Source organism: Trichoderma gamsii, assembly GCF_001481775.2.
Source record: "Trichoderma gamsii strain T6085 chromosome Unknown Scaffold_5.2, whole genome shotgun sequence".
Lineage (NCBI taxonomy): Eukaryota > Fungi > Ascomycota > Sordariomycetes > Hypocreales > Hypocreaceae > Trichoderma > Trichoderma gamsii.
Genome location: NW_020171342.1, coordinates 474,698 through 500,905, shown reverse-complemented (window position 1 = coordinate 500,905; position 26,208 = coordinate 474,698). Strand labels below are relative to the sequence as shown.

Genomic DNA, 26,208 nt, shown 5'->3' with positions numbered 1-26,208 from the left:
ATACGACTTGAGCTTCTAACAGACCAGTGTCATGACAAGCTGACCATCGTCCCCCTCCTGTAACCTGACCTAGAGTAATGGTCGCCTTGTCTTTTTAGGCTAAAAACGATAACCTGTGCAATGGTCAGGTTACAGATGATTAATTCTCAGAGGGGGGGGACGATGGTCAGCTTGTGTGTATACTCCTAACAGACGAATCGTTTGCATTTGCGACTATCTAGTGTAGAGATCTGGTATAGTACAATGACTCGGTTACATCCAACTGTGCATTAGAGCCGAGCGATACTGGATAAGGAAATTGCTCGATTTCATAGTCTACCACTGAAATATTCTATGAATACAAATGCTCTCCAATTCATCCAACATCTTGATCTAAACTCTCTAGCTTCGCTTACTTAGCTTCAATATAAAGGGCTATGGTTGCTGCACGCAGCATATGCGTCAATAGCTCACTACAGCTTATGGGAGTTGCAAATCACCCTTGGCCACCAGCTCAGAGAGGCGAAGGATGAAGTTCCCAATTCTCTTTGGGTAAGCTTTTGTAACAGCCGCTTCCAGTTCCTGCCAAGTCTTCGTCGCTGCGTCCAACTTTGACCAAGTGCGAATATATTCCTGCGTGGCACTCAAGTGTTCCAGTCCAAAGCCGTCTGTAGCTTGACGGTGACTTGGCACCACATGTTTGGGCTTGAGAGCGGCAATCTGGTCTAGAGCCTCGATCCAGCCTTGGCGGAGCTGCGGCGTCGTGTTTTCGGCAAGGTACTGGTAAATGTTGCCGTAAACAACGTCTCCTCCAACAACAAGATGCAAGTCCGGCACATGGAGTACCGTTGAAGACGCAGTATCGCCTCCGGCAACTTCGACAGCACGGAATTCGTGACCGTCCACCTTAAAGTGTTCTGCGCCCGCGGGCAAGACTTCCACCTGCAAGTCTGGAGGACCATCTTGTGCCAGCTCAGGAAACGTTGGGACCCAGAGACCGTTCCAGATCTCTGGAGCAAGCTGTTCCAGCATATGAGTGTAAGTGCCGTTAGTAGCACGGATAACAGCGTTGGGGAACCGTTCTTGGATGGATCCAGCAGCGAAAAAGTGATCACCGTGCCCATGAGTGATGTAAATAGTGCTCAGAGTTCGGTGCTCAATAGTCTCAGCTATCCACGCTGCAACTGGCTCGACTCGGGATTTCACCGTTGGAGTATCAACCAACACTGCTTCGTTTGGTGTAGTGATCAAGGTAAACGTAGTTGGATTAAAAATCCATGGCTCTGTGCTATTTTGTCCAGGGAAGGAAACTGAGTTTGGAGAATCCCAATATGTGTACGCCTGGATGCTCGCAGTATGCGCAATGGGAGTGTAGGAAACCATAATGAATTGAATCTATAACGATATCTTCAAAACATGAATCGACGTTTCTTATTCAGCTTGTTGATAGAATTCGAACCGCGTGTGATGACAGTGTCGACGAACAAACAACCTCGGGATCATAGATCTTGGACCCGTTATATGTAGATAGAGCCGCTCCATGTACGGATTCTTCCATATGGAGGAAAGTTCCGCCTGGAAACTTCCGCAAATCTTCCGTATCCATTAGTAAAAAGGGATCTTTGCATCGAAAATCATGTATTGCTATGTATGTCCGAAAAGAACTCCGAATGAGGACATTCTTAGTAGATATGAAAATAAGCCAAATAGATAGATGTCACTAACAATTTAGAGACGTCCCTACGATAAGAATTAGTAACAGCAAGTCTCCACCATTATCCCATTGAGGAAGACTTTTACAATCTATAAATTTGTGCTGCAGGGTTTCAACTACGTCAGCTACAGAAACGGCAAGGCGTTGAGGTGAGACAGCGCTGCCTTTGATCTACAAGCTGGAATTATTTCGCTCTCTTAGCCGAGATTAATAATCAGCTGAATAATTGTGTGTGTATTCGACGGCCAACGGAATCGGCTTGCTATTGGCATATATCAAGGGTTATTCCGGATTTGCACTGTTTGCAACGTATATATCTGTTTTCAGAAAGAGAAAAAGGAAGAAAACGATGTTTAAACTAGAGGACTTTTGAGGCTTGTTTTTCATGCCGAAGCTCAGTTGCTAGTTGGTCTTATTCAGGTATTTGCTAGCTCGTCTTATTTTGGTAGTTGCTTGGCTCCATTTGCAAGTTTAGAGGCTTTCGATTAGCGGATTTGTGAAAAAAGTACAATTTCCTTTCAAATTTGGAGATTGTTATAGAATAATTTAGATCATGGTGCATGGGTTAAACAGCCAGTGGAAAGATATTATCTATGGGCACTGACATCTACTAGAAGAAGAATAGATAAAATCATGGTCATTGTGCAATTTCGCCATTGAAGCGCGAGCGCTTTGCTAGAGAAACATAAACTTTAGGGTTATTAATATGTGAGAATAGATATATGTTTCCAATTTTGGCTCAAAGCCGGTTACTGTCCGTTTATTTATCAAATTGCATGCTTACTGCTGAGGAGCATTGTGGCGTAATTAGCTACGCCGTCGCTTTGAATAGCTAGCAGCCAAAGAAATGTATGTGATTCCGGACACCAGAATCTATCGAAAAGGAGATACATGTCAGGTAACCAGTATTGATTCGAATAATAGTGCTTCTGAGGCACCACTATTTTGTTGTTAACAATGCTTGACTAAGCACAGTGTTTTGCACCTGCGCTTTGACGAGATTTAGTAAATGCATTTCCACCAAGCCCGGTTGAGCAGTAGAACTGCTCATGGCTGCGTAGTTATAAAGAGACACGTTCAAAATTGTCTCACTAGTTTGCTTGCCTGGTATTACGATGGCCTCTATGCTTTCAGCAAGATCTACTACAATTTGCCCTTTTGTAGCATGTCGGCTCATCACACTGGAGGCGCCTGGGGTAACAAATTTGTGTCTGACTCTATATGACATTTGCTTCATAATACTGCCTTATCGTGGACAGTATACTTTCGCATTGTGCAGGTTACTCAGGATGGCTTTAGAAGCTTGGCCACCACAAAGCATGGGTTACCTACTGCAATCGGCTAAGGCACGACATCTGTGCCTGGCGACACTTTTCTATAAACTTCAATACAGCAGATGATCCAACCTAATCACGTTAAGAGTATCTCTAGTTTTGAATTAAGCGCCGAAAAGCCGCTCGTCCTAGGCTATTGAAAAGTTGCCCATCTCCACTGAAATCATACAACTCCAATTTTGCCAGCTCATCAGTCCCATTAACAGGCTAAATGACGACCCCAATGATGCTTTGTGGATCCAAGGAGTAATACTGGTACATCTCTCGATCAGATAGCTTCAGTTGCGTCCTATTAAGTATGCAAAAAGCATGCATATCATTCTTCTCTGGTAATGACCACTAAAAGGTTGCACCGGGCAATGAGATAGACATAGTAATCCATTATAGACTGAATATGTTTTGAAGTATTAGATAGTTCATAATTACACGAATCAAACAGCAATACACATACATGCCCATAAAATTTGATGCTCCTGAAGTGTGGAAAGCTGCGGAATAAAAAATATGACGTGCCTGTCATTCACATCAACTAGTTTGTAAGTCGGTCTGAAATAATGCTGAGCTATTAAAGTTTATCTACAGGATATTTTTAACGACATCTAGCGCTGAGCTTTCGAACTTTATCTAGAGGATGTTTTAGGTAGTTTAGAAATATTAGCAAATCAGATAGTAGGTAGCACTTCAGGCATAATCGCATTGCTTTATAAGAATGTTTGTCACGGAAAGGTAGACCAAAAATATGAGTGAACTCGTTTATTGAAAGCACCGGTAGAAAAGTATAATCAACTACAAGCGTCCACCAGTTCGGAACACAATTGGCTGATGTGGCTACCCTAATCCAAACCAACAGTCATGCAACCCTGAAGCTACAGCCCCCCTTCCCCCCAGATTTCCGCCATCTTGTACAAAAGCTGGTGGAAGTCGCTTAGAAGCAAGACCACTGCTGCTGGATACCGCACTGGAGGTTCTGCTCGCCAAACTGGCAGTTGCTGTTGAAAGAGCCGTCGCCGTTGTCCAAGCTCAGGCCGGCACCACCGCAGCCAACGAGCTGGAAGGTGACTCCGTTGTTAAGAGTGAAGTTGATTCCGCAAGGGTTGGCGCCGTTGCCAGCAATGAAGACGTTGGTGCACTCGGACTCGCCGCCAATCCAGGCAACTATTTGATAGTAAGTAAGAAGATGTGGGAATGTAATGAAGAGGAAAATTGTTTACCAGTGTCACCGGCAGAGTCCTTGCCGACGTTGACAGTGGCGGTGGCCAGGCCAAGGAAGAGGCCGAGAGAAGCGACGATCTTGGAAGCGTACATGTTGATTAAGGTTTTGGAAGATGGTGAGGAGTGTTGTAGAAGTGTTTGTTTGTTGTCTGAGTTGTTTGTGTGTTGGAGTGAGTGAGGATGTTGTTGAATCGAGGGGAGGGACGACGGTATTTATCTTTCTCGAGACGCAGCAGACGGCATAACTAACAGGCCGATTTGTGCTCGCAAAGAAGGAATCATATTGTAGTCTCCGAGACAAGGCATTCTCAAAATAGCATCTAGAGTTCTATTACCCAATGACTATGCCAACCCGGTTGTAAGTTCAGATTAGTCGGCTGACTGCCGCAAAATATGATGCTGATCTCTATAGCCTATAATGTGTTGCTTCCCAAGAGAATACGAAGTTAAAGTAGTCGTAGTTTCTCATCTCACTCGTACGGTTGAGCTATGAGCCGGGATTGCATTCATTTGATTCTAGCTGCGAGATCCCTTGAAAACAGACTCAAGCATAATACAAAAGAAGGGACCTGAAATAGACTCATAAAGCAATTAGGGAAACAAATGTTTGATACAATGAATATCATTGATGATTAGTCTACAGAGAATGGCTACAAAGCTACGACATGAAGTTCAGCTGCAGAAGTTGATCTTCAGTGGTCGTGTTACATTTGGGATACCGGTTGCTACCGAAACCCTGAACAAATCACTCCACAGAATAAGCTGACCGGATCTCCTATTCCTCCTTATAGTATGTATCGACATAGAATTGAACCTAAAATCTAATTATCCAATGAAACCAGCCGAGGCGCGGATCGCCGGCCCCAAGCACCGCCTTGGACCGTGATACCTAGTCTGCGGCGGATGCACCTTGATGCTTGCGGCATGCCTATCATTGCCTTTACTGTGCTGTTTACAATATCCTTTTCCAGTGCAACACGAGGAAGAATATACAATTAGAAATAGAATTACTATCATATTCAATTACCTCTAGGGATGAATTTGATTGGGTTGGGATTACTTATTTGCAAACAATTCATCCCTGAGACATGCATTAGGATAGAACTGTGCAGTCATGAGCTTTTGCCGAAACAGAAATGATCTGCCGCTCCAAACGCCTTCCAGGGCTGGTAACTTTCGGCCCCGTTGAATACCAGAAGCAGTAAATCGATGTTCAGGTCCCGTTTCCTTGTATCTCAGCCTTACACAGAACGTTGGATGGATATGAGCGGATACACTGTGTGTAGTATAACGGATACGGTAACGCTGCTGTTAAAAAATTATGCCTATTTTCGTCCATCAAGCCATTTCCGTATTATGGCTTAGACTCGAGCATGGACTATATCCGGCAACGCTCGTTTGGGCTTATTTCCGTAACGTAATGCCTATACATAGTGCAAGGGAGGGGAAACGGGTGATGGAAGCAACACTAGGTAATCAAGAATGCCTACTATGGGCGCATACAAGTGCCTATTTTGTTTATGTGGCTTTGGAAAGAGTCCTCGGCAAAGGGTGCAATAACTAACTAATCATGGGCTTCTGTCAGCGCTAAGAACAGCCAATGGCCAATCCCAAAGAACAACAGAGAGTACGACACAGAGAATAGAAGGATTACTTTTGCACTTGGATCTTGGCGAGTTCCGCGCCACCACAGGTCCACAAGGCTAGGATGCGGGAGGGATTCGGGCATTAATGAGGTATGGAGGGCTGCATTAAGTGATTGCTAGGAGAATACCCGATATGCCGCTGCGGGCGTTACTGGCGCCGGCATTGCTGGCGCGTTGCTAGTTGTCGATGATGTTGTCGGTAACCGTTTCATGACATCGCAAGTGTCGTCGGAACTCCATCCAACTCTACTTAGAAGGATGTTTCTCCCAACAGTGCAAATCTCGACCATATCGTGTCTCTTCTCTTTCCATCTCCAAGCCGCATGCATCCAAGCCTCCTGCTCCCTGGACACCGCATGTCCCGATTATATCTCCGGGAGCCAGGACGAATCGGTGGGCTCTCAACACTACAGCATCCAATCGATGATCAGCCCTCTGCGTCAGCCTCCCTTGAGCAGTTTCCGCTTTTGAGCAATTTGGCCGCCGATCGTACCTTGGGCTAGTGCTTGTGAGCCCGCAGCGATAATCCGAAGCAGGCCCTGGGAGTCGTTCTCCACTCCATCCTTGCTGAGTCTTGGGGCACGCATATTGTATTAATTGTAGAGGCACAGAGGTATTAAGATTAGCCGTAAGTCTGCTGTTGACGAAATAAATGTATAAACTTCACACAGGAAGAAAGTGGGTTAATTTAGGGAACTGCAAGGAGAGTTAAGAATCAGCAACAACTATAACAACGTTCTAAGTATAAAGAGTTGTCGTTCAGATTCAGCAAGTTTCATAATCATTCGCAATGGTGATTAGAGACTAAGAAAACAAGGAAATTAGGTCTGGTAACACAGACAAACTAATTGCCTTGTATCTCGTAATCAAGTAGGTACGCGATGATAACCGTATAGCGAACTCGAGACGCTCTAGTCACGGGTTGTAAGAAACAAGTAAATTTAGGTCTAGTAACACAGACAAACTAATGCCTTGTGTTTCATAATCAAGTAAATAGTATTACTATTTCAACATGCAAACGAATACGCATAGCCGGTCAACTTATGATAACCGTATAGCGAACTCGAGACGCTCTAGTCACGGGTTGTAAGAAACAAGTAAATTTAGGTCTAGTAACACAGACAAACTAATGCCTTGTGTTTCATAATCAAGTAAATAGTATTACTATTTCAACATGCAAACGAATACGCATAGCCGGTCAACTTATGATAACCGTATAGCGAACTCGAGACGCTCTAGTCACGGGTTGTAAGAAACAAGTAAATTTAGGTCTGGTAACACAGACAAACTAATGCCTTGTGTTTCATAATCAAGTAAATAGTATTACTATTTCAACATGCAAACGAATACGCATAGCCGGTCAACTTCCGACCAGAAACAGGGATGTCCTCTATACGGTATCGAAGAGTCACGGAAAACAAGAGGAAAAAGGAAAAAAGATGCCGAGTGCAACCCGAAGAAAGTCAAAAGTTACGCCGTTGCCGAATTGAATACTACTACATTGCGTAGCAAAGAAATACGGCATTTGATTTGGAATCTTTCCTGTATTAAGCCAGTTTAGCAGCTGTTATTTAGGATAAAGTAGGTTTAGCTATCTTCAAGGTCATGACATAATTGTTTAGGACTTGTAGCGAGAGTCTATAATTTCCTAAAATAGTTATTGTAAGCAAGTAGTGCTGTTGTCTCTGACATCACAAAGATCAGATTACCCTACAATTTCATAGCAACAGTCCTATTTATCTAGCTGCGTGTAAATAAGACTACATTTGTGTTGATCTCAGCGATGTATTGCTTTGGTCCCAGTGAGATGTGTTTCTTTGATCTCAGTGAGATGTGCTGCTCCATAAATGATGGACACTCAAACACGAAGATCAATAAGGTGTAGACGATCGGAGAAGGTTTCCATGAGCCGGATCTTCAGTAGGTCGCTTTGTAAAACACAATCGGCATGATTCTTTCCTCTGCGGGGAGACGCGATGCCCCCCCTCCCCTCTATTTGGCCCGAGCTTCACTGCCCGAGCTTCACTGCTGATACTCTCTACACGTGTCTAATGGCTCCGCTTACTTCTTTTACGGCTTTTCCAAGTTGTGGAGCAAGCCACTGCGGATAAATCATGAAACAAATACCTATAAATACCATGACATGCCGTCTTCATTTCTTCATCTGGGCTAGATAAGCCTCCACATCAATCTCTCGCAGCTTATTGGCCTTTTCTTCGACCTGCTTCTCGTTTTCGAGCTGGTAGGCCTTCATCTTGGCGTGGAACTCGGGGATAAATGCACCGAGACATCGGATGGCGAGGAGAGCGGCATTGGTCGAGTTGTTGATGCCGACAGTGGCGGTCGGTACACCTCGCTGATTAGTAGTCAGCACGCCGATGGACCACTCACTCATTTCCCCCCATATAAGTAGTGATCACAGGTGCGGTAGAACTTACAGGCATTTGTACAATAGAGTACAGAGAATCCACACCGTCGAGATGTGTGGCCTTGACTGGGACACCAATGACAGGCAATGGCGTGTAGGCAGAGACCATTCCAGGCAAATGAGCGGCTCCTCCTGCGGCTGCGATGATGACTTTGATGCCACGGGCAGCTGCTTTGGTGGCCACATCGGCCATCTTGGCTGGTGTACGATGCGCCGAGGTGATGTCGACCTCCCATGGCACACCAAACTGGTTCAGGATGTCGATGCCAGCCTTCAGCACAGGAAGATCTGAGTCTGAACCCATGGTGACGAGGACGAGCGGTGCTGCCTTTGGCTTGGAGACTCCCTGGTCTGGTCGGAGAGACTTGCTACCGGCCTGTAATCTCTCTTCTCTGACGATGCTAGCCATGTCGACGAGGGGCTTGGCAAACTCTTCGAGCTCGGCTATGCTGGCAACGACGCCAGTGACTGTGATGTGTCCGATTTTTCGGCTGGGCTTGGACTCTTTGCCGTAGAGGTGGACGTAGACTGACATTTTGTTGCCGTACATGGACTTGGCCTTTTCGACGAGGGGAAGATGAGAGTCAGGGTTGGCGCCTCCGAGGATGTTGATCATGATACTTGAGGCGACATAAGGTTCGATTTTGGGGGGTAGAGTCTCGTCGAGGATGGAGGTGAGCTGTGCCTTGTACTGTGACCTGTAAAGCGACATTTAGTCAACACACCCCAATGCATCAAGTATAAAGTAACTGAAATGGACACTTACATGTACGGCACTGCTTCGATAAAGAGATGACCAGAGTTGTGTGGCCGAGGCGCAATCTCATTCACCAAGATCTCGTTGTCTTGAGTCACAAACATCTCGACGGCGAAAATGCCCCTGCCCCAGAGCTTCTCTACCACGCTGCTTCCAACCTGCTGAGCGCGCTCACACACAGAAGCAGGAGTAGCACGAGGAGGCAGGTAAACTCGCGAGCAGATGTTGTCCTCGTGGACCGTCTCGACTGCCGGGTAAGGCAGCAGCTGCTTTGTTCGGCCTTCGTCATCTTCTGTTCGGATGACCAGCACGGACAGCTCGCACTGGAAAGGACAGAATTTCTCGGCGTAACAGCTGAATTTGCCGAATTCGGCGACGGCACGCTCTAGGTCGGCCTCGCTGGAGATTTTGAGGTTTCCTCGGCCGTCGTAGGAGTCTTTCCTGGCCTTGAGCATCCAGGGATAGCCAAACTTGGCAGAGACGGCCTTGAGAGAGTCGTGCATAGCATCGCCACCCTCAATGGCCACAGACTCGGCAACGGGAATTCCTTTGCTAGCCAGGTATGCCTTTTGCTCGTACTTGTCCTGGATCAGCCGCAGCGTCTTCCATGACGGGCAAACAGAGACTTTGGTTGTCGTCGCAATCTCCTCCAGCACAGTTGTATCCACGTGCTCTGTCTCGACGCTGAGGACGGTGCAGTGAGAGGCCAACTCTTTGATCTTGGCCGCGTCCTTGTAAGAGCCATTGATGTTGCGGCTGTTGTCGTTGATCTGCTTGGCGGGCGCATTCTCAGCGTCGAGGATGGCGATTTCGACGTCGAGGGGCGCTGCAGCTTGGCACAGCATCCGGCCAAGCTGGCCGCCGCCTAGAAGGCCAATCACGGGCTTTGGGCTCATCTTATCTTCGGTTGGTCTGTGTCTGTCGTTTTGATCGATTATTCGGCGGCTGGTTCGATTTTCGACAACAAATTCGTTGAGCTATTAAGAAAGGAAAAATGAGCAAAAGTCTGGTTGAAGTTTTTGGCGTCACTGCGCCGGTATCGTTTCCCAGATTGCCCCGCCAAATTTTTTCAGCCCCGCCATGCCGCTAAAGTGAGCGCTGTTGGAGCTGCTGGGGCGCTAAGTTTGCGATCGACAAATATCGCAGCCAAAATGTATGCGCGCAGTGCGTGGCTTACATTTTATGATGGTCGCAATGCAGAAGCGACTGAATGCGCAATTTTTTATAAGCTGAGAATGAGCAATCTTGGTGCAAAAGGCGTTGAGCAGCTACAACGTGATGGAATTTGCAGGTTCAATATCGATATCGATAGGTACAGGAACCGATAACCGCCCCGCCATGCTGGGGGTGCTTATCTTATCTGCAGATCAGTACCAGATGACGTATCCGGGCCGTCGCTGTTTGGGATGCTTGCGCTGTATTTTAGGGGACAGTTTGCTGGAGTATAGCGCATAGCGCCCCTACCATTTTGTTGCTCAGCGCATTAATGGACAGGCGGCTTGCTATAATTCACTGTAGGTACCGAATCGATGTGATTCTGGTCAGGAAGCTCAGACATTGAGATTTCTGGCGCACCGTCTTCTCTTTCACACAGACTCTTGTTGCTAGGATTTCGGTTTTCCATTTTGCAGGCAGCGAGACTATAAAATGGACCAGAGCTTTCTACTCTTTTCCTTTTTCTCCTATCTTTTTCTCTTTATTTCCTCTTCTTTTTTCCCTGCTTAATTTGTTTGATACAATCCCGGTCAGCTGCGGCCGAATCACATAAGTCGCCCAACAGAAAACATATATACAGCCCCACGCTGATGGTTCGCTCTCTCGCACGATTCACTGCAAATATTGCATTTGGTGAGCTCCTTTTTTTCAGCTTTTGCGTCTTTAGCGGACTGCTTCTAGTGTCTTTCAGTCAGACCATGTTTGCCCAGTACATGCACACGAGTGAATAATTCCTCAAGCCTGCTTCGCTTCCAGTCCAACCAGCTTTAGAGACTCTTCCCATAGGCGGTCTTCCTCATTGACATTATAAGTTTGCTCAACCCAGCCCACGCCAAAAACTTGTCCATCATCGACGCCTCGTTCAGCTTCTCTACAGTCCTCGAGGTATCTGCCGCCTCTACTCTCCCAGCTCTTACTGACTGCTGCCCAGACAGTTGTTGCCGCCCCTTGCTCGGCAGACTTCATTATCTTGCGGACATATGGATTCTTCAAGATGGCCTCCAAAGACTCTGGTGGTAAATGCCGGGAAATGTCAGTGTGGATAGCTCCAGGATGCACGCTGGTAGCGTGCAGTCCTTCAGAGCCGTACAAGCGATCAATCTTGTTGGCCAGATACACAGCTGCGAGTTTCGAGTTGTTGTACGCAGTCTCGTGAGTGTATTCGCTTCTTTGCAATTGGTAATTTCCAGTTCTTGGGGCGCTGGTAGCTCGGTGAGCAGACGAGGCCACAATCACCACACGAGAATGTATGTCAGGGGTGATGCTGGTAAGCAGAGCCTGCTTCAGCAGCTGGAAGAGGAGGAAGAAGCCTAGGTAGTTGGCGGAAAATTGTGCTTCAATCCCATCTTCGGTGAGTGAATATTCCTGGATGCCCATAACTCCCGCGCTGTGGATGAGGATGTTGACCTGACCCTTGGAAGCAGAGAGAATCTCCTCGGCCCCAGAGCGCATGCTTTTGAAAGAATCCAGATTCATCTCCACTAGCGACACGCGGTCGGATTCAAGTACTCCCGCAAGATTCCTCTTGGCTCTGAGTAAATCGCGAGCCGTGAGAAATAGAGTTGCTCCTGTTGCTAACAAGGCACGAGCTGTTTCAACTCCAATGCCCGAAGTGGCCCCAGTAATGACAATGACTTTACCGACAAGCTTACTCTCAGCACCCTCGCCTTGAATGATTTGGAGGGCCGTTGGCCGAGTATCTCCAGCGCCATTGGGATCTGCATGGGCAGCAGCGTAGGGATTTGGCGAGTCCATTTTTATTCGAAAAGATTCGGGGTAAGAATCGGCGTCTTGAGTTGTGGAGGAGCGAGCTGCGTCAACTAACAATCGATGTTTCTCTTCTTCTCTATTTATTGTTTTGACTTCCAATATCCTTTAACAGTTCCTTCTTCTTCACTTTATATCTTTTTTGTTGCTCAGAAGCAACACTTCATCTCGCCATCGTCTATCCATGCTCCTCTCTCCGCTTTACAATCCGCCTCAAAAGCCGACAAAACGGCCGCCTCTTCTCCGCCAATTTGCGCCAGTCTCTCTGCCACATGCCGCCGACTTCCCCGCCACTTGTCGGCTTCTTTTGCGCCCATACACTCCGCCAGAGTCCGTCAAAGACCGACACTCTTCATCCCAAATCTGACCTCTTCTCATCTCCTTGATTCATCATGCAGGCAATTAACGCAAAGTCTAGCCTTGGAAAAGCGCCGAAAGCCTGCAAATTCTGTAGATCACGCAAGAAGAAGTGCGATAAGGCGCTTCCCAGATGCGGCCTCTGCGCCAGGTAAGCGCCGCCATCTACATGGATTTTCCAAAGCTGTTATCAGCGACGGTAACGTCAAGAGAACTAACACAAGGGTGAACCACAGGAAAAATCGTCCATGCGAATACTGGAAGCCGAATCTATCGACAACTAGTCACTCTACTATCGCTTCGACTGCTGAGACACAATGGCACTCTTCCCTATTGGACCAAGCGCAGCCACAACCCCAAGTTATCGACCTTGCAACTATCCTGTTCCTCGATCCCGATCTGTTACGGCTTGGCCAAGTAGAGACTCTGCACGCTATACCGGCCATTCCGCAACACGTGCTGCAACTGCTAGGCAGCTTGGATGAGATCCGACTCACCGCAGACAAGTTCTTTGGGCACATTCATCAATGGATGCCTTTTATCTCGAAGAAGCGGTTCTATGACCTCTACATACAACCTCCGTTCCACTCTCGACCTGATGTAGCCTTGCTTTTACTAGCACTCAAGCTCATCACCACGCTTCCACTTGCTGACTCGCCGAATCCTCGCACCACTTTGTATCACACAGTCAAGCATTTCTACCTAGAGGTTGAAGGCTCGTTTTCTCTCCTAGTGCTGCAGGCAGGCATCCTCGTGGCATTATACGAACTGGGGCACGGCATCTATCCAGCCTCCTTCTTGTCAATCGGCCAATGTGCGAGATATGCTCATGCCTTGGGGCTCAACATCGGCCACATGGTGCCAGCTACAAAAGTGCTTACTCTGGTGGAAGTCGAAGAACGACGGAGAATCTGGTGGGCCATTGTCATCTTAGACCGGTAAGTATGGATCAAGGTTGACCCAATTTGCTGGCGTATATTGACAACAAAAGATTCGTGAGCATTGGGTGCCCGGGACGGCCGTTTGTCACTGCGCATCCACGACTTGATGATCTGCTACCAGTCGATGATGCCGCATTTGATCTTGGCGTAAGTTATTCAGGCGTTTTGTCCCCGTATCTTAATTCCACTTGGATTCTGTGTTTCAGTTTGCAGCTGCTGACTCCCCAATCAGACGATTGAGCTCGACGACTTCTCCACGCTCTCATCTCCGAAAACAGGGCACATGAGTAAATTCTCTCTCCTATGTCAGGCTGCTCACCTGCTGGGTCAAGTGCTTCAGCACATCTCAAGGGATTCTACAGATCAAGATATCGCCTGGGTACAACTTGATCGCACGCTACAGTCGATGCTCGCTGCTGCACTGGATGTCGATCGCCCAGATTATGATCAAATTACATTTATCTACAGGTCTGTGTTTTTTTCTTTCTTTTTCAAAAACGATCATTCCACAAGCACTAATTGTATTCCGTTCAGCGCCCTCGTTGCTTTGTATACACCCTACCTACAAATATCCGCCAACACCAAAGATTCCAACCGCGCCTACTCCCAGAGAGCCCGAGACGTTCTGCACCAGATAATAGGCCGAATTAATGCGAATCTCGTCGATCGCCAGTGCTTTTTGGGCCGCGACTCAGAAGATGTGTCACCATGGGGTCTATATTTTGCTTATCGCGTTTGTGGAATGCTCATGCGTCCTGCTGAGAAAGCACCGCACGGAGCTGAGGTACTAAAGAGCCTGCGTGAAGCGTTCCAGACCATCTCCGTACGATGGCATGTAGCGAGCGTTTACCTTGAGCTACTAGAGGCGCAAAAGGCCCTTCGCTTGGGAGCCTGAGTCTCCTTCAATGCGGATTAAATTTTAACCCTGGGCACAGAACAACTGAAGACATTGAGGGTATCGAAAAATGCTCTCTTCTATATTACTCTGAAGCTATTCGTATTGTAACTTTACCAAAATGCTTCTGATCCCACACATATTGATATGCTGCCGGAACATCTGCAAAGTCAAAGACTTTTTCATCAATTACCGGCTTAATGTTGTTTGCGTCGATAAACGCGTTCATCTTCTGAAACTCCTGCTTGCTGCTGACCAAGACGCCGCGCGCTATGCACCCGTAATAAAGCGCCTCTAATAATTTGGGATCGTTGCTGTTTTCGCTGACAGCCATGAAGCCAACAAGACTGATGACACCTTGGATTTTGATGGCGTTGAGAGATTGGCGGAGCGTGCCTGGTCCTCCAACCTCAATGACATGATCTACGCCAGCACCGTTGGCGATCCTTTTGGCTTCTGCTCCCCACTCTGGGACTTCTTTATAGTTGATGACATAGTCTGCACCAAGTTTCTTCAACCGGTCCATCTTTGCTTGGCTGGAGCTGGTGGCAATTACATGGGCACCCATTGCTTTGGCAAACTGGTGGTGTATCTTACTGTCAGAATGGTTCATCAATGTTTTCTAGCCGGGAGATTAGAAATACTGACCTGAATGGCAAATACAGATACTCCGCCAGAACCTTGAGTCAGCACCCATTGACCAGCTTCGAGACGCTTGCTTGGAAGGCCAACAAGAGAATCCCAGGCCGTTATCGCCGCAATAGTCAAAGTGCTGCCTTGCTGCAAATCCAGGGTTTCGGGAATCTTGACGAGTCCGCTCCCAGGAACCACTCCATAGTCCTGTAGCACCCCGTCGAGTTTACCGCCAGTAGCGTTGCCAATATCTTCCGCTTTAAGGGTGCCTTCTTGCCATGTCTGCAGGTGGATGCCAGTGACTCGGTCTCCTGGTTTGAATGAGTGCACTTTTGACCCAATCTTGACAACTTCGCCGGCGGCGTCAGAGCCTACAACCACGCCATCAAGAGCTCCGAGAGGATATGTGCCCTGAGAATCTATTAGCCGCGAATTTTGCTGAACTCTTTGGGTTATTCTGAAGTACCTTCGAAACGACTAAATCACGATAATTGAGTGATGCATATTTCCAACGCACGAGGACGTCCAAGTCGCCGACTTCTGGGATGCCGTCTTCTTTGAGCACAAGTGAGTCAAAGCCTGTAAAGCCATTGAGCCGCCATTGTCGATTGAGTGTTTCTGCCATGTTGATTGATGAGGTTGCAAAGTAGAGCGTAGCGTTTAATGTTGTCGCTATTCTGACAACAATTATCTTACACCAGGACTCATTCCACTTTTATAAAGACAGCCATACAACTTATTCATCTTTTCTTGCTTCAATATTACCAATTCTACGAAAGATACAGATTCCAAATTCCAAATGCCGTTCAGTACATTCAACGCGAGTTGAATAGTAAGCATTTACTGTCTATTATTCATCGTAACGCTAGAACCTGTTGAGCAATATGCTTTGCGCACTATCTGCTCTTTTAGCACAAAGTGGCTGGCAGACGAGTCCGGATCTGGATAGCAGCCCCAGGCAGACAATTGGTAGGAAAATAACTATTGCGGTGTTTACCAAATGCACAAGATTGGTGGGAAAAGTTCTCCAAGTCCAACTCGGTCTATATTTATTTCATTCGTTGCGTGAGAAATGAGGCAATTATTACTAGAGTACGTAAGTGTTAAAGAAAAACAGATTCATTATGTCCTCCACCTTTTACCAAGTCACAATCCAATTGGCTCGCTGTCGTATCTCAGTAAATTTACTTAGACCAAGGTGACGCGGTTCTTCAGCACCGACAGGTCAACCTTCTTGAGCTGGTGGAAGTAAGGGTCGAAGAACTGGTTGATGCGCTGGAACAGCCACTCGGGGTTCTCGTCGGCAGGAAAGTGTCCAGCCTGAGGGACAACATCAAGCGTTGTGTTCTTTCCAATCGGGCCCCAGACAGGCTTCAATACAGAAGCAAGACTGGCTTCACCAGCCAAAGCAAGGAAGGGCAAGTCCAGCGGCTTCTTGTTGAGCACGCTGAAGAAAGCGGCGTCCTTGCCCATAATCTTGGCGTCAAAGGCGCCAAACATGGCTCGAAGGCCGCCGGGCTTGCGCAGGTCGTCGACGATGCGGTCAATGACGTCCAGGGGGAATCCCGAGAGGCCGGTGTAAGAGGCATGAAAGAGGAATGAGAGGACGGCTTCACGTTCGCGGCCGCTTTGGAAGCGCTCCGCTGCGTCTGGAACGGCCCAGACGGCAAGCGGGTAGAGTGAGTAAGTATCCCAGTTGTACTGCGGAGTCCAGGCCTGCTCATAGCCGTGGCCGGGCAGGCCATATTCAACGACGCCGAGAGCGTTGACGAGATACGGCTTCTTGATGGCGAGGGCAACGGCGGCACCAACGCCCTTGTCGTGTGAGAAGACGCTGGCCTTTGTGATGTTGAGATAGTCTAGGAGGCCCTCGAGATCAGAAGCCATGGCCTCTGAGGTGTAGTCGCCGTCTGGGGGAATGGTGCTGTCTCCCATGCCGCGGTTATCGGGAGCAATGACTGTATACTTTTGAGCCAACATGGGGCCGAGCAGCCGCCAAGTAATCTGTGATTGAGCCATTGTTAGCTGTAAACCATTTAATCATACAATTGTTGTGAGATAAGCTTACACTGGGTTGAGGATTGCCATGGACAAGCACAATTGGCGGTCCTGATCCAGCCCAGCGGTAGTGCATTGTGATGTTGTTGACCAGCACTCGGCCGTGTGCCCATTGGTCCCATTGTGGAACTGCGGCTGCTGCTGCGGACGCAATGAAGGCGGTCGCTAATGAAGCTGAGAATAGCATTTTTGGCTGTATTGGGTATCTCATTTGTATCCTAAATGGTTGGATAAGAGTGTGTGTGATATTGTGTGTGTGTGATGAAGTAAATCGCAAATGGTCGACATCTCTTCGTCTTATATATTGGCTGCATCGTGATTTACTCAACAGGCGTTGCCGTCTGTTTCTCTCATTCTGTCCGTTCATTGTTTCTACAAACAGCAATACCACAATTGGACATTTCCTCATGTAGGCCTAGCCACTACAGATTCCATTTGGCTGGGTACTGATTTAAAGCCGTTATTAATACGCCTAGGGAGTTCATCTATGTAAGCGCCCCGCCAGGCTCATGCAGGGTCTTTGGGCCTTAGGAGGCTGGAGTTTAGCTGAATGGAATCAGTCAAGCGAATAGCGGCATTAGGACAATGCTAACGACTTTGGTGATGAGTACGTAAGGCTCCTATACAGGAAATGATGCGGTTGTATTCCAAATGCCAGATGCAGGTACCGCTTGGCATTGCTCTCGATGACCAATCGCTGGTTCCTCTTTGGTTTTCTGTCTGGAGCTGTGGCAGCGTGCTGGGTTGGGAAGTTGCTTACAAAAGCGTGATGGCATAACTATATGGGGCCTCATAGGTGGCTGGGCCTTTGGCATTAGTCATTTTCAAAAGAAGACATTCAATGGCAAGATTCCAGCTTGTAGCTTATGGACTACACGGGCAAACACTACAGTTTTGAGCTTGCTTGAGGTACAGAAGCCCGGTTTTCGGTGTCCTCGGAAAGTGCTCTCTGGCTAAATTCAGAAACAGAGACGATTTATTGCGCCATAGGCAAAATGCTGGGGCATGCAAATCTAGTCTCGCATATATAATCACAAAATACCCACCTCCACTGCCGCATCCAGGCTTATACCCAACGACTTCCTCTCCGGCAATCAGTCTCTCTAGCTGCCAAACATTCATGTACCCAATACAGTTGTTCCAGCTTTTACCAGCAAAACGGCGCATCACACCGCCATTCTGGTGTCGCAACGGCGAACAATCATTTACGTATAAGTGGTTAGTTGATCAGTAGTCGCATTTCGGAGCGTGGGTTCCGTAACTAGCGTTTAACCGCATTTCTGGGACAGATCCAGCAGTGCTATTGTGCTACTACCAGTCTGTGCTAGTACTACTATAATGGGAGGACACATGTAAAGCCTATGTGGCTGGGCGCGCGGCTGGCTGCTGGCTGGTGATTTCTTGGCGAAAAAGGGACGCAGATCTCCAAAGGGTCATCACTTATACCGGACCTCTTTCGTGCTATTCGCTGTGTTGAGGTGATCAATTCTGTTCAAGCCAACCTACGTCAACGGCGTGACGAGGAATACGAGAGACGGTTGTTTAATACCGCTACAGGCACTGTAATAGACGACTGACCTTCGAATTTCCAGCATACAAGAATTATCCCATTACCATTTCACCAGTTTCACTTCATCCGAGATTTCTATACTACGAGGGACAGGGCGCAATGTGACGTTTCTGCAGGTTTATACTGGGCCCCAATGCTACTACAGCCAAAAAGGAAATAAGATGATGACGGCCTATAAATACGCGTAACGAATACAGCTATCGATTTGGCACTTGACGGCTAAGGTCACGTTTGGTGCTATGACGACGATTGGCATGTATGTACTTATATACTGTATTATGATATCTGATCTTCTGATCTGAAGGGAGCCAAATAGGCTTAATGGCCACACAGATCAGCCTCACTATATTTAGGTGGAGCTCGGTGTGGCAGATCTACAGTATATCGCCGTCACATTCTGCAGATTTGTCGTTTTCTAGACAGACTTGGCGTTTTATAGACAGGGTGGAAATCATCTCCGTCTCGTTGTCCTGTGTGAGATCTCTTGCCTACCCTAATTTATAACGCTGCTTTATGGCTAAATCCCTTCTACGTAATGTGATTCGACTCTTTCTTTCCTTTAGATGGCCTGTACTTTTGCCAGTCTTTGCTCCCCAGGTTTTGGCATTCTATTACCCTATTATAGTAGGATACGAGCCTGCGAATCCACTTGGGCGGGTGCTTGTGGGGTACATTAATGTATTAAGTATTCTTGTTGTCTATTGAGAGATATATCCACCATAAGCACGCCAACTATAGGATATCCTTGTCGCTAACAAACCGGGCGCTGCGTTTATACAAGGCATCCTGCCTAGCAGCTTAGTTAGCTATGTGCGAAATTAACTTGCATGACAAGGATAGGAGCACGAGACGCTGCAAGTAAGTGAGTTGAGCTACTACTGTACGAAAATGACCGAAATAAATAGAAAATTGATATACCAGGCCTGGCTAGTTAAGCTGTTGTAACTCAAACCTCTCCCATGTCTCACAGCATATATCTCCACGTCAACGCCTTGTCGCCTTTACTAGACAGCTCTTCCGCAGAATATCGATCCAGCTCTCCTTGAGCCACCTTGGCTTCACGCTTTCTGTTGATTTGCAAGTATGAGAAGACTAAGACAAGGGCAGCAATAATTCCAGCGCCGATGAATCCAAGCTCCAATGCGTGGCCGAGGATATAGCGAGGGCCGTCTTTCTGTCGGTAGAAGTTGGCTGCCATTGCCTATCCAAATTGTTAACATAATCCGAAATCCTACCAAGGACAGAAAAACTTACTCCGCCGAGATTTCCGATACCAATCTGCATCGCCATTCCGGCGCTCCTCTTGTAACTGCCGGACAAGTTGTTTGAGAGCCAGGAAATGACACCTGGAAAGGCTGGATAGATGGCACAGGCTGTAATAAAGACACCGCCGTAGACCACCTTGGGATTGCTAGTTGAAATACACCTGGGTAAGGGAAGAGTGGTTAGCTTGACGGACATGAAGCTGGCAAGGGTGGGGAGAAAAGCCTACATGGAGAAGCCAACAATCAAGAAACAATAAAGAGTAATGATAAAGGGGCTTCGCTTTCCAACACGATCAGAGACATATGCCACGATGACGGCGAGAATAGCAGCCGTGATGTAGATGGGAACCGTCATGAGCTGGGCCTTGTTCGCCGTGTATCCGAGATTCTTGATGATTGTAGGAAGAAACAGGCTGATTCCGTACAGGGGACAAACGACCTGTCCATGTTGTCAGAACCGTGATCAAGGGAAAAGAGGAGTTGACTACTTACACCCCAATACATAATGATGCTGACCCAAATCTGCCAGTCTTTGAAGGCACCCCAGACATACTTCCATTTGAACTCTTCGGCCTGGGCAACCTGCACCTGATCCGAATCAATGTTTCCTGCTTGGGCCTGGTACTTTAGACGGAATACCACAAAGGCTCTCTCCTCTTCAGTGAGGAACGTAGCCGTCTCGGGAAAGTCTTGTAAGACGAAAAAGGCCAGCACCGCTGCGACGACCGTCGCAATTCCTTCGAGGATGAAGATCCAGCGCCAGCCCTCTAGCCCAGCAATTCCGTCCATCTTGGCAATGCCAAAGGCTAGGAGGCCGCTGAAAGCACCGGCAATCGAGGCTGCAGAAAAGAACAAGGCTTGGCGGAATTGGATCTCATGGCGGCAATACCACATGGTGAGGTAGTACTAGGCGTTCATTAGTTAAGGTAGAGTTTGAAGACAGGAGTTACTGAGACATACGGCAACACCTGGAAACAGACCAGCCTCGGTGACACCCAGGAAAATGCGGGCGACGAGAAGACCGTGATAGTTGCGTACGATGCCCATGAGAGTCATGACTGTGCCCCAGGCAACCATGATTGTGGGAAGCCAGACGCTGGGACGGAGCTTCTTGAGAAGCAGATTAGAGGGCACTTCGAACGCTGCATAAGTGAAGAAGAAGACGGTCAGACACCAGTTATATTGGTCGGGTGACAAGTTGAGATCCTCTTGGAGGCCCTCGATTTTTGCGTTGCCGATGTTTCCTCCTACATGAGCGATATTAGTATGATAACAATGAGGGTGATTTGGCTTCACCTACGGTCTAAGAAGGAGAGTAGATAGAGGAGTGCAAGCATGGGGATCAACCGCAGATCCATCTACAGCACTTGATCAGCAACATGGACTTCGTGAGGGTAGAGCAAACGTACCTTGCGAAGAATCTTCTTCTCGTCCAGGTGGGAGAATGATTCTAGAGTAGTGCCTGGAACAGCTCTGACGCCTTTGCTGTCGTCATATTCTACTTTGCCGCTTCGGTCAGAAGCATTGACTGTCTCTGCCTCCATCACGTCGACCTTCTCAGTGGGAGACCTGTAGGACGCCATAATGTGGAGAGGAGACGATGCTCCCTCTGTAGGTGTGGTTCTTAAAAGGATGAGGGCTGGTATGGATTGAATGGAGATGATGGAATGAAGAATCAAGTCTCATAGAGTTCAGCAAAGGAGGAGCTTGAGAAGCCGAGAAGCCTGAGGAATTTTTGAAAGCAACATGTAGGGGCCATCAAGAGGTTGAAATATACTTGTTTCCACGCCACATATCCATATCCTCGGTCAACAGTACCAGTGGCTTGGCGTGCCGGAAACGCTCCGGATTGTGTTTGAGCGAATCAAAACGCCATCATCTGGGGAAATAAGGTGCAGAATCTGGGGAAAACGGCCCTAGTTGCATCCCCCGCACTTTGTTGGACAAACTATTGTCTGCAAGGGGAAAGATGTCTGGGTGTGTGGGTGTTGACTCGAGTTAAAGATTGCTGATGCTGATAAGTATCGGAACCGACGTGTTGAAGATGAGTTATCGTTATCAGTAGATGGCAAGTGGTACGTTGACGATTGAGCCTAGGGAGGCTTGAGTCATGCATAGGCGACTTATTGCACTGATTGTAGGTTAACGCCATCGGTTCCGCTGATCCCTGTTAACACCCCATTGATTCTTGAAGCGATTGGCCGGCAGTGAGATTCGGCTGCATCTAGTTGCCACTTTTAGAGATAGTCAGATAGACTACGTAGTCTCTATTCTTAATCTACTGCGCAGCCAAGACTTGGCGGCGTCTCTTCTCGCCTCTCTCGCTTTCATCTAGCAGGCAGTGGCACGTTGTGTTCTAGAATACCCCAGATCTCCCCAATTTTCTCATCCATCGGCCTCTTTACCCCGCATCTGAACCTGGGTGCAACAATACGACAGCAGAGACACGGATCCGATGAGGTTTTCTGGACCCTGTTACAACTGACTTCTCTTCAATACAAGCAACTCCATTAATATCCAGTCGGATCCGATCCTTGGATGACGCCGCAAATCTCGGCTGCCTCCATACGCTCCCCTCAACTCAGTCTCAGGCGATGCAGAACCGCGTCGTCACTCGCCGTACCCAGTTTTCGAGTTGTGACGAGTGCCGCAGGTCACGCGTCGCATGCGATTCGCAGAGCCGTCGCAGTGCTGCGGGTAAAGCTTCAGCTCCCTGTACGCGCTGTCGAAATCGAGATAGAGACTGCACGTTCAAAGTGAGATCAAGATCGAATTCCTAAGAGGCAATGCACCTGACCATCATGTGTAGTGGATCCAAGATGCTAGAGCAGGACCATCTACAAGGCATGCAGCTACTCCGCCAAAAGCGTCTGGACGACATAAGCGAGACGCTCGTCTTCTCCTTGACCAAATATTAGTTGAAGAGTCAGCTACTGCACCTACGCCGGAGACATCTCCTATCCACAGCTACGGATCTACGCAAAACTCACGACACGAATCTTTGGAGGAGGCACTGCCGGAGCAGGTATCTGCATCTCCAGACTCAGAGACGCATCCACTGAGAAACTCTCGCTCTGAATTGGAATGGCTTCAGACTCTATATAGACAAAACTTTGAAGTCGTGTTTGGGTCTTGGATGGGCCGCTATAGCTGTCCTTACTTGTAAGTCCACAATACAACCATTCTCCAATCTCCGGGATAGCTTTGGCTGACTACGATAGATTTGGACAAAATGACCTCGCCGAGAGGTACATCAGCATATCAGATCTGTGCTGTCATCTTGACAGATACATGGCTGAGACGTCCAAGGGAAACCAAGGTTCATCCCATGAACAGTCGACCCAGCAGGACAAGAAAAGAGACGACTTAATTGGACAATCCTTGCGCAATACGATTGCCGCGTTTGCCGTAAGATGGCTACCAATCACCTCATCAGATGGCCTCGATAACTCGCACCGAATCCAGACCATGTGGCGACAGGCTCGAAGAGACATGCTGAGAATCATCAACCGTCCCTCGTATCGATCGATGCTGTCCCTCTTTCTCTTTGCCTTGACTCCAATACCGATGGGCATCTCCGAAGACGAAGAGGCAGACGGTGTCTCTGGCCAGGTTTGCATCCATGCAGCTATGCAAATGGTCCAGACCCTACGAGCTCGCCACAGAAATCTGCAATTCAGCGGATCAAAAGTGACACCGTCATCGAGCTCAATTCCGATGAGTACTACTCCAGAATCGGCCGACACTTCGAGTTTTATCAATGCGGAAAACATTGCCTACTGGGCAGCAATCACATTCGACACATCGGCATCTCTGACGCTCAATTGCAGGCCGCTCCTTTCGTCGGGGCTCTTTGGCTTTGAGTCTGAGTTTACATGGAAATTAGTGCGGACTTGCTTAAATGTGTTTAATGAGTCGTCAAAGAGTTGGTGCCAGGGAAGTGCTGAGATGACGGATGAAAGGGCCAACGAGATTATTGCGGCCGCTGCTTGTTGGAAGTTGATGGGATGGAAACTGGCTGCTAATTTCAAGGAAGCTCTTCGGGATGGTCACGACGAGTCTGAGGTTCGAAAGGCTCTCTCGTATGTGAGCAATTCCTGGAAAGAGTTCGATGCCACTTTTCGACCTTTTCTCGATGAATGCTACAAGCGGATGCAGTTTCTTGCCCAGCAAACGAAGCTTCGTTGGTGTAAGTGTCTTCTCTATAGATAAACGTACCATGTTTTTGACTAACCATGGCGTTACCAGTCTCTCTCATGCTTCATTCCCATTTGAGCATCTTAATGGTGCTCGATACGATCGAAGTCGCAGATCGGTACGACTTGCTCGCCGATCTCAAAGATGCCAGCATTGAAGCAGAGAACACTGTCATGAATGCACTGGCATTTGGTCTCCATAATACTATGACCTTGAGGCGATCCATCGATTCCCCTTCACCTGGCCTATCTCATGAGAGAACGGCACGCAATATAACATTTACGGTTCCGCTTCTCGCCATTGATCCTTATCCGCATCATATAGTTGCGTCGGTGCAACTCATGCGGAAAGCCATTGATCGGGACTATAAGAATAAAAAGGTTACCCAAGACTTATATGATAGCTTAAACTCAACTTTGGAATCTGCGTTGAAACACCTTCCCCAGAGCTCAAAGTCAATCCAAGCAGCTCGGCAAAAGTTTTCGGCAGCGCCTGATGATGAGATACTAGATACCCAAATTGCGTATAGGGAGTTACCGGCGCTTTTGCACGGCTAATAGGGCGACTGAGAAATTAGGTTCAATGTAGTATTGATACAATAAATAAACGTACACGATAAAACAATTGTTCTATCTCTACCTTATAGACTCACTCCTCGTATAAGCAGCAATTACTCCTACGCTTGAGCGACAACTTTTGGTGCCTCAGATGCCTCAGATGCCGTACTTGACTCCAGCGTGACGCCATTGGATTGAGGGGGATAAAAGCCGCCGTGAGGAGATTTCGCGCCGAGCTTGCCCTTGTCGATATACTCGCGACGTAAAAAGTCCACCGTATCCGTAGATAGCCCACGCTCCTTGATGTAGTGGTCCTCGATGAGGGCAACAGTATCCAGTCCAATGACTTCAACATGTTAGTGAACGCTCATGCGGAAGGGAGAGAATACGAACCATCCATAAATCTACAAGGTCCTCCCCAGGATTTCGTCAATTCTATAGAGAGGGTGTCGATTTCCTCTGGTGTTGACACGCCCTCAGCGAGAATAGCCAGCGTCTCCCTTTTGATCGCCGCCCAGAGTCTGTTAAAAATGAACCCTGTGCATTCCTTTCTCGCGAAAAACGGCTTTGTACCCACTTCCCTCTGTCTGTCCATGAGAAAAGGGAAGATGTCTGGATCCGTAAAGCCATCTGTCATCAGCTCACAGACCATGTTCAGGGGAGGCATGTAGTAATGTGTGTTCAGGACTCGCGATTTTGTCTCGTCCTTGAGCTTCCCAAGCATCTCGGATGACTTGTATGATGATGAATTGCTACCCAAAATGGCATCTTGAGGGGCATGAGTTTCGAGTTCTGAAAAGGTGTCTATCTTGAGTTGAATCTTTTCAGGAACGGCCTCAATGACTAGCCACACATTCTGGACTGCCGCAGCAAGGTCTTGGGATACTGTGACGGTTCCAACAGGTTTGTTTCCAGCACCAGGGTAATTCTCAGCGTTCTCTTTGATGTAGTCGAGACAAGGCTCATGTTGGTTCTGATCTGGCTCCCGAATCTGGACGTCATATCCACCAGATGCCCAAATGCAAGCTAAAAGGTTAGCTTGAACTATGTAGTTTCTCTCACGACTTTACGAACCGATGCGTCTCCCCAATACACCACCTCCTAAGACGGCAACTGGCCGGGTAGAATAGTTTTCTGGCAACATATTTGTTGGTATGGAAGTAAATGGGCCGACGCTGTGAAGAGGTGTTGGCTGGGGATAGGAAATAGATGACTTCTGAAGCACGAATAGAAGGGAAATCTTCGAGGTCAACAAATAATATATAAGGCAACGTCTAGGGATGAGAGAGCAATTCGGTCATCTCCCGAGTCTTATTTAACGGTGCAGAGAGGCAATGAAATCGAGACTGCGGGCCACCCTAGTCGATGGCGACGGCAAGGTAACATTTAGGCTTCTTTTGGCTACAGACTAAGGAGAAGGATTCTGGGGTGCGGGGAAACTCGAGAGAGTACGGGAGCAAGGAGGAGTCACGCTGCCCTATTTCTGGGGTTTGCAAACCGAGCTGCAAGGGCTTGGGCAATGAGTACTCGAATCATGCGTAATGGCTAGGGGCAAGGTACGGTTAGAATGATCTGAAGTGGAGTGGTTGTTGTACTCCGGAAGAGATATAGGAGACTCTGTAATGTAAAGAATCATGTGGCGTCCCACTGCTGTAAGACGTCGGAACCGATGACTTGAACTTG

At 47.8% G+C, this 26,208-nt stretch overlaps 10 protein-coding genes across 10 annotated transcripts; 2 read left to right on the top strand and 8 right to left on the bottom strand.

The window, feature by feature from the left end:
* Window positions 1-459: 459 nt before the first annotated feature.
* TGAM01_v202080 (Zn-dependent hydrolase) lies at window positions 460-1,362 on the bottom strand (the record flags this gene model as incomplete). The annotated part of the gene is made up of 1 exon (XM_018800308.1): window positions 460-1,362. One exon carries the CDS (start codon window positions 1,360-1,362, stop codon window positions 460-462), a length of 903 nt encoding a protein of 300 aa, XP_018666450.1.
* Window positions 1,363-3,952: 2,590 nt separating this feature from the next.
* TGAM01_v202079 (hypothetical protein) lies at window positions 3,953-4,332 on the bottom strand (the record flags this gene model as incomplete). Its single annotated transcript, XM_018800307.1, has 2 exons — window positions 3,953-4,182; window positions 4,239-4,332. 2 exons carry the CDS (start codon window positions 4,330-4,332, stop codon window positions 3,953-3,955), a joined length of 324 nt encoding a protein of 107 aa, XP_018666449.1.
* Window positions 4,333-8,037: 3,705 nt separating this feature from the next.
* TGAM01_v202078 (hypothetical protein) lies at window positions 8,038-9,966 on the bottom strand (the record flags this gene model as incomplete). The annotated part of the gene is made up of 3 exons (XM_018800306.1): window positions 8,038-8,241; window positions 8,324-9,011; window positions 9,080-9,966. The coding sequence occupies 3 exons, from the start codon at window positions 9,964-9,966 to the stop codon at window positions 8,038-8,040; spliced, it is 1,779 nt and encodes a 592-aa protein (XP_018666448.1).
* A 1,054-nt stretch (window positions 9,967-11,020) lies between these two features.
* On the bottom strand, window positions 11,021-12,040 carry TGAM01_v202077 (alcohol dehydrogenase; the record flags this gene model as incomplete). Its single annotated transcript, XM_018800305.1, has 1 exon — window positions 11,021-12,040. One exon carries the CDS (start codon window positions 12,038-12,040, stop codon window positions 11,021-11,023), a length of 1,020 nt encoding a protein of 339 aa, XP_018666447.1.
* Window positions 12,041-12,444: 404 nt separating this feature from the next.
* Window positions 12,445-14,245, top strand: TGAM01_v202076 (hypothetical protein; the record flags this gene model as incomplete). The annotated part of the gene is made up of 5 exons (XM_024548912.1): window positions 12,445-12,560; window positions 12,646-13,347; window positions 13,401-13,497; window positions 13,583-13,818; window positions 13,885-14,245. 5 exons carry the CDS (start codon window positions 12,445-12,447, stop codon window positions 14,243-14,245), a joined length of 1,512 nt encoding a protein of 503 aa, XP_024406315.1.
* Window positions 14,246-14,330: 85 nt separating this feature from the next.
* Window positions 14,331-15,503, bottom strand: TGAM01_v202075 (alcohol dehydrogenase; the record flags this gene model as incomplete). The annotated part of the gene is made up of 3 exons (XM_018800303.2): window positions 14,331-14,825; window positions 14,894-15,289; window positions 15,345-15,503. 3 exons carry the CDS (start codon window positions 15,501-15,503, stop codon window positions 14,331-14,333), a joined length of 1,050 nt encoding a protein of 349 aa, XP_018666445.1.
* A 563-nt stretch (window positions 15,504-16,066) lies between these two features.
* TGAM01_v202074 (hypothetical protein) lies at window positions 16,067-17,123 on the bottom strand (the record flags this gene model as incomplete). Its single annotated transcript, XM_018800302.1, has 2 exons — window positions 16,067-16,903; window positions 16,947-17,123. The coding sequence occupies 2 exons, from the start codon at window positions 17,121-17,123 to the stop codon at window positions 16,067-16,069; spliced, it is 1,014 nt and encodes a 337-aa protein (XP_018666444.1).
* A 2,347-nt stretch (window positions 17,124-19,470) lies between these two features.
* TGAM01_v202073 (hypothetical protein) lies at window positions 19,471-21,354 on the bottom strand (the record flags this gene model as incomplete). The annotated part of the gene is made up of 7 exons (XM_018800301.1): window positions 19,471-19,707; window positions 19,761-19,932; window positions 19,999-20,210; window positions 20,264-20,677; window positions 20,732-21,018; window positions 21,072-21,129; window positions 21,181-21,354. 7 exons carry the CDS (start codon window positions 21,352-21,354, stop codon window positions 19,471-19,473), a joined length of 1,554 nt encoding a protein of 517 aa, XP_018666443.1.
* A 1,011-nt stretch (window positions 21,355-22,365) lies between these two features.
* Window positions 22,366-24,525, top strand: TGAM01_v202072 (hypothetical protein; the record flags this gene model as incomplete). Its single annotated transcript, XM_018800300.1, has 5 exons — window positions 22,366-22,527; window positions 22,581-22,933; window positions 22,993-23,019; window positions 23,059-23,960; window positions 24,020-24,525. 5 exons carry the CDS (start codon window positions 22,366-22,368, stop codon window positions 24,523-24,525), a joined length of 1,950 nt encoding a protein of 649 aa, XP_018666442.1.
* Window positions 24,526-24,644: 119 nt separating this feature from the next.
* TGAM01_v202071 (3-hydroxyacyl-CoA dehydrogenase) lies at window positions 24,645-25,669 on the bottom strand (the record flags this gene model as incomplete). Its single annotated transcript, XM_018800299.2, has 3 exons — window positions 24,645-24,871; window positions 24,919-25,551; window positions 25,600-25,669. The coding sequence occupies 3 exons, from the start codon at window positions 25,667-25,669 to the stop codon at window positions 24,645-24,647; spliced, it is 930 nt and encodes a 309-aa protein (XP_018666441.2).
* Between the last annotated feature and the right edge of the window lie 539 nt (window positions 25,670-26,208).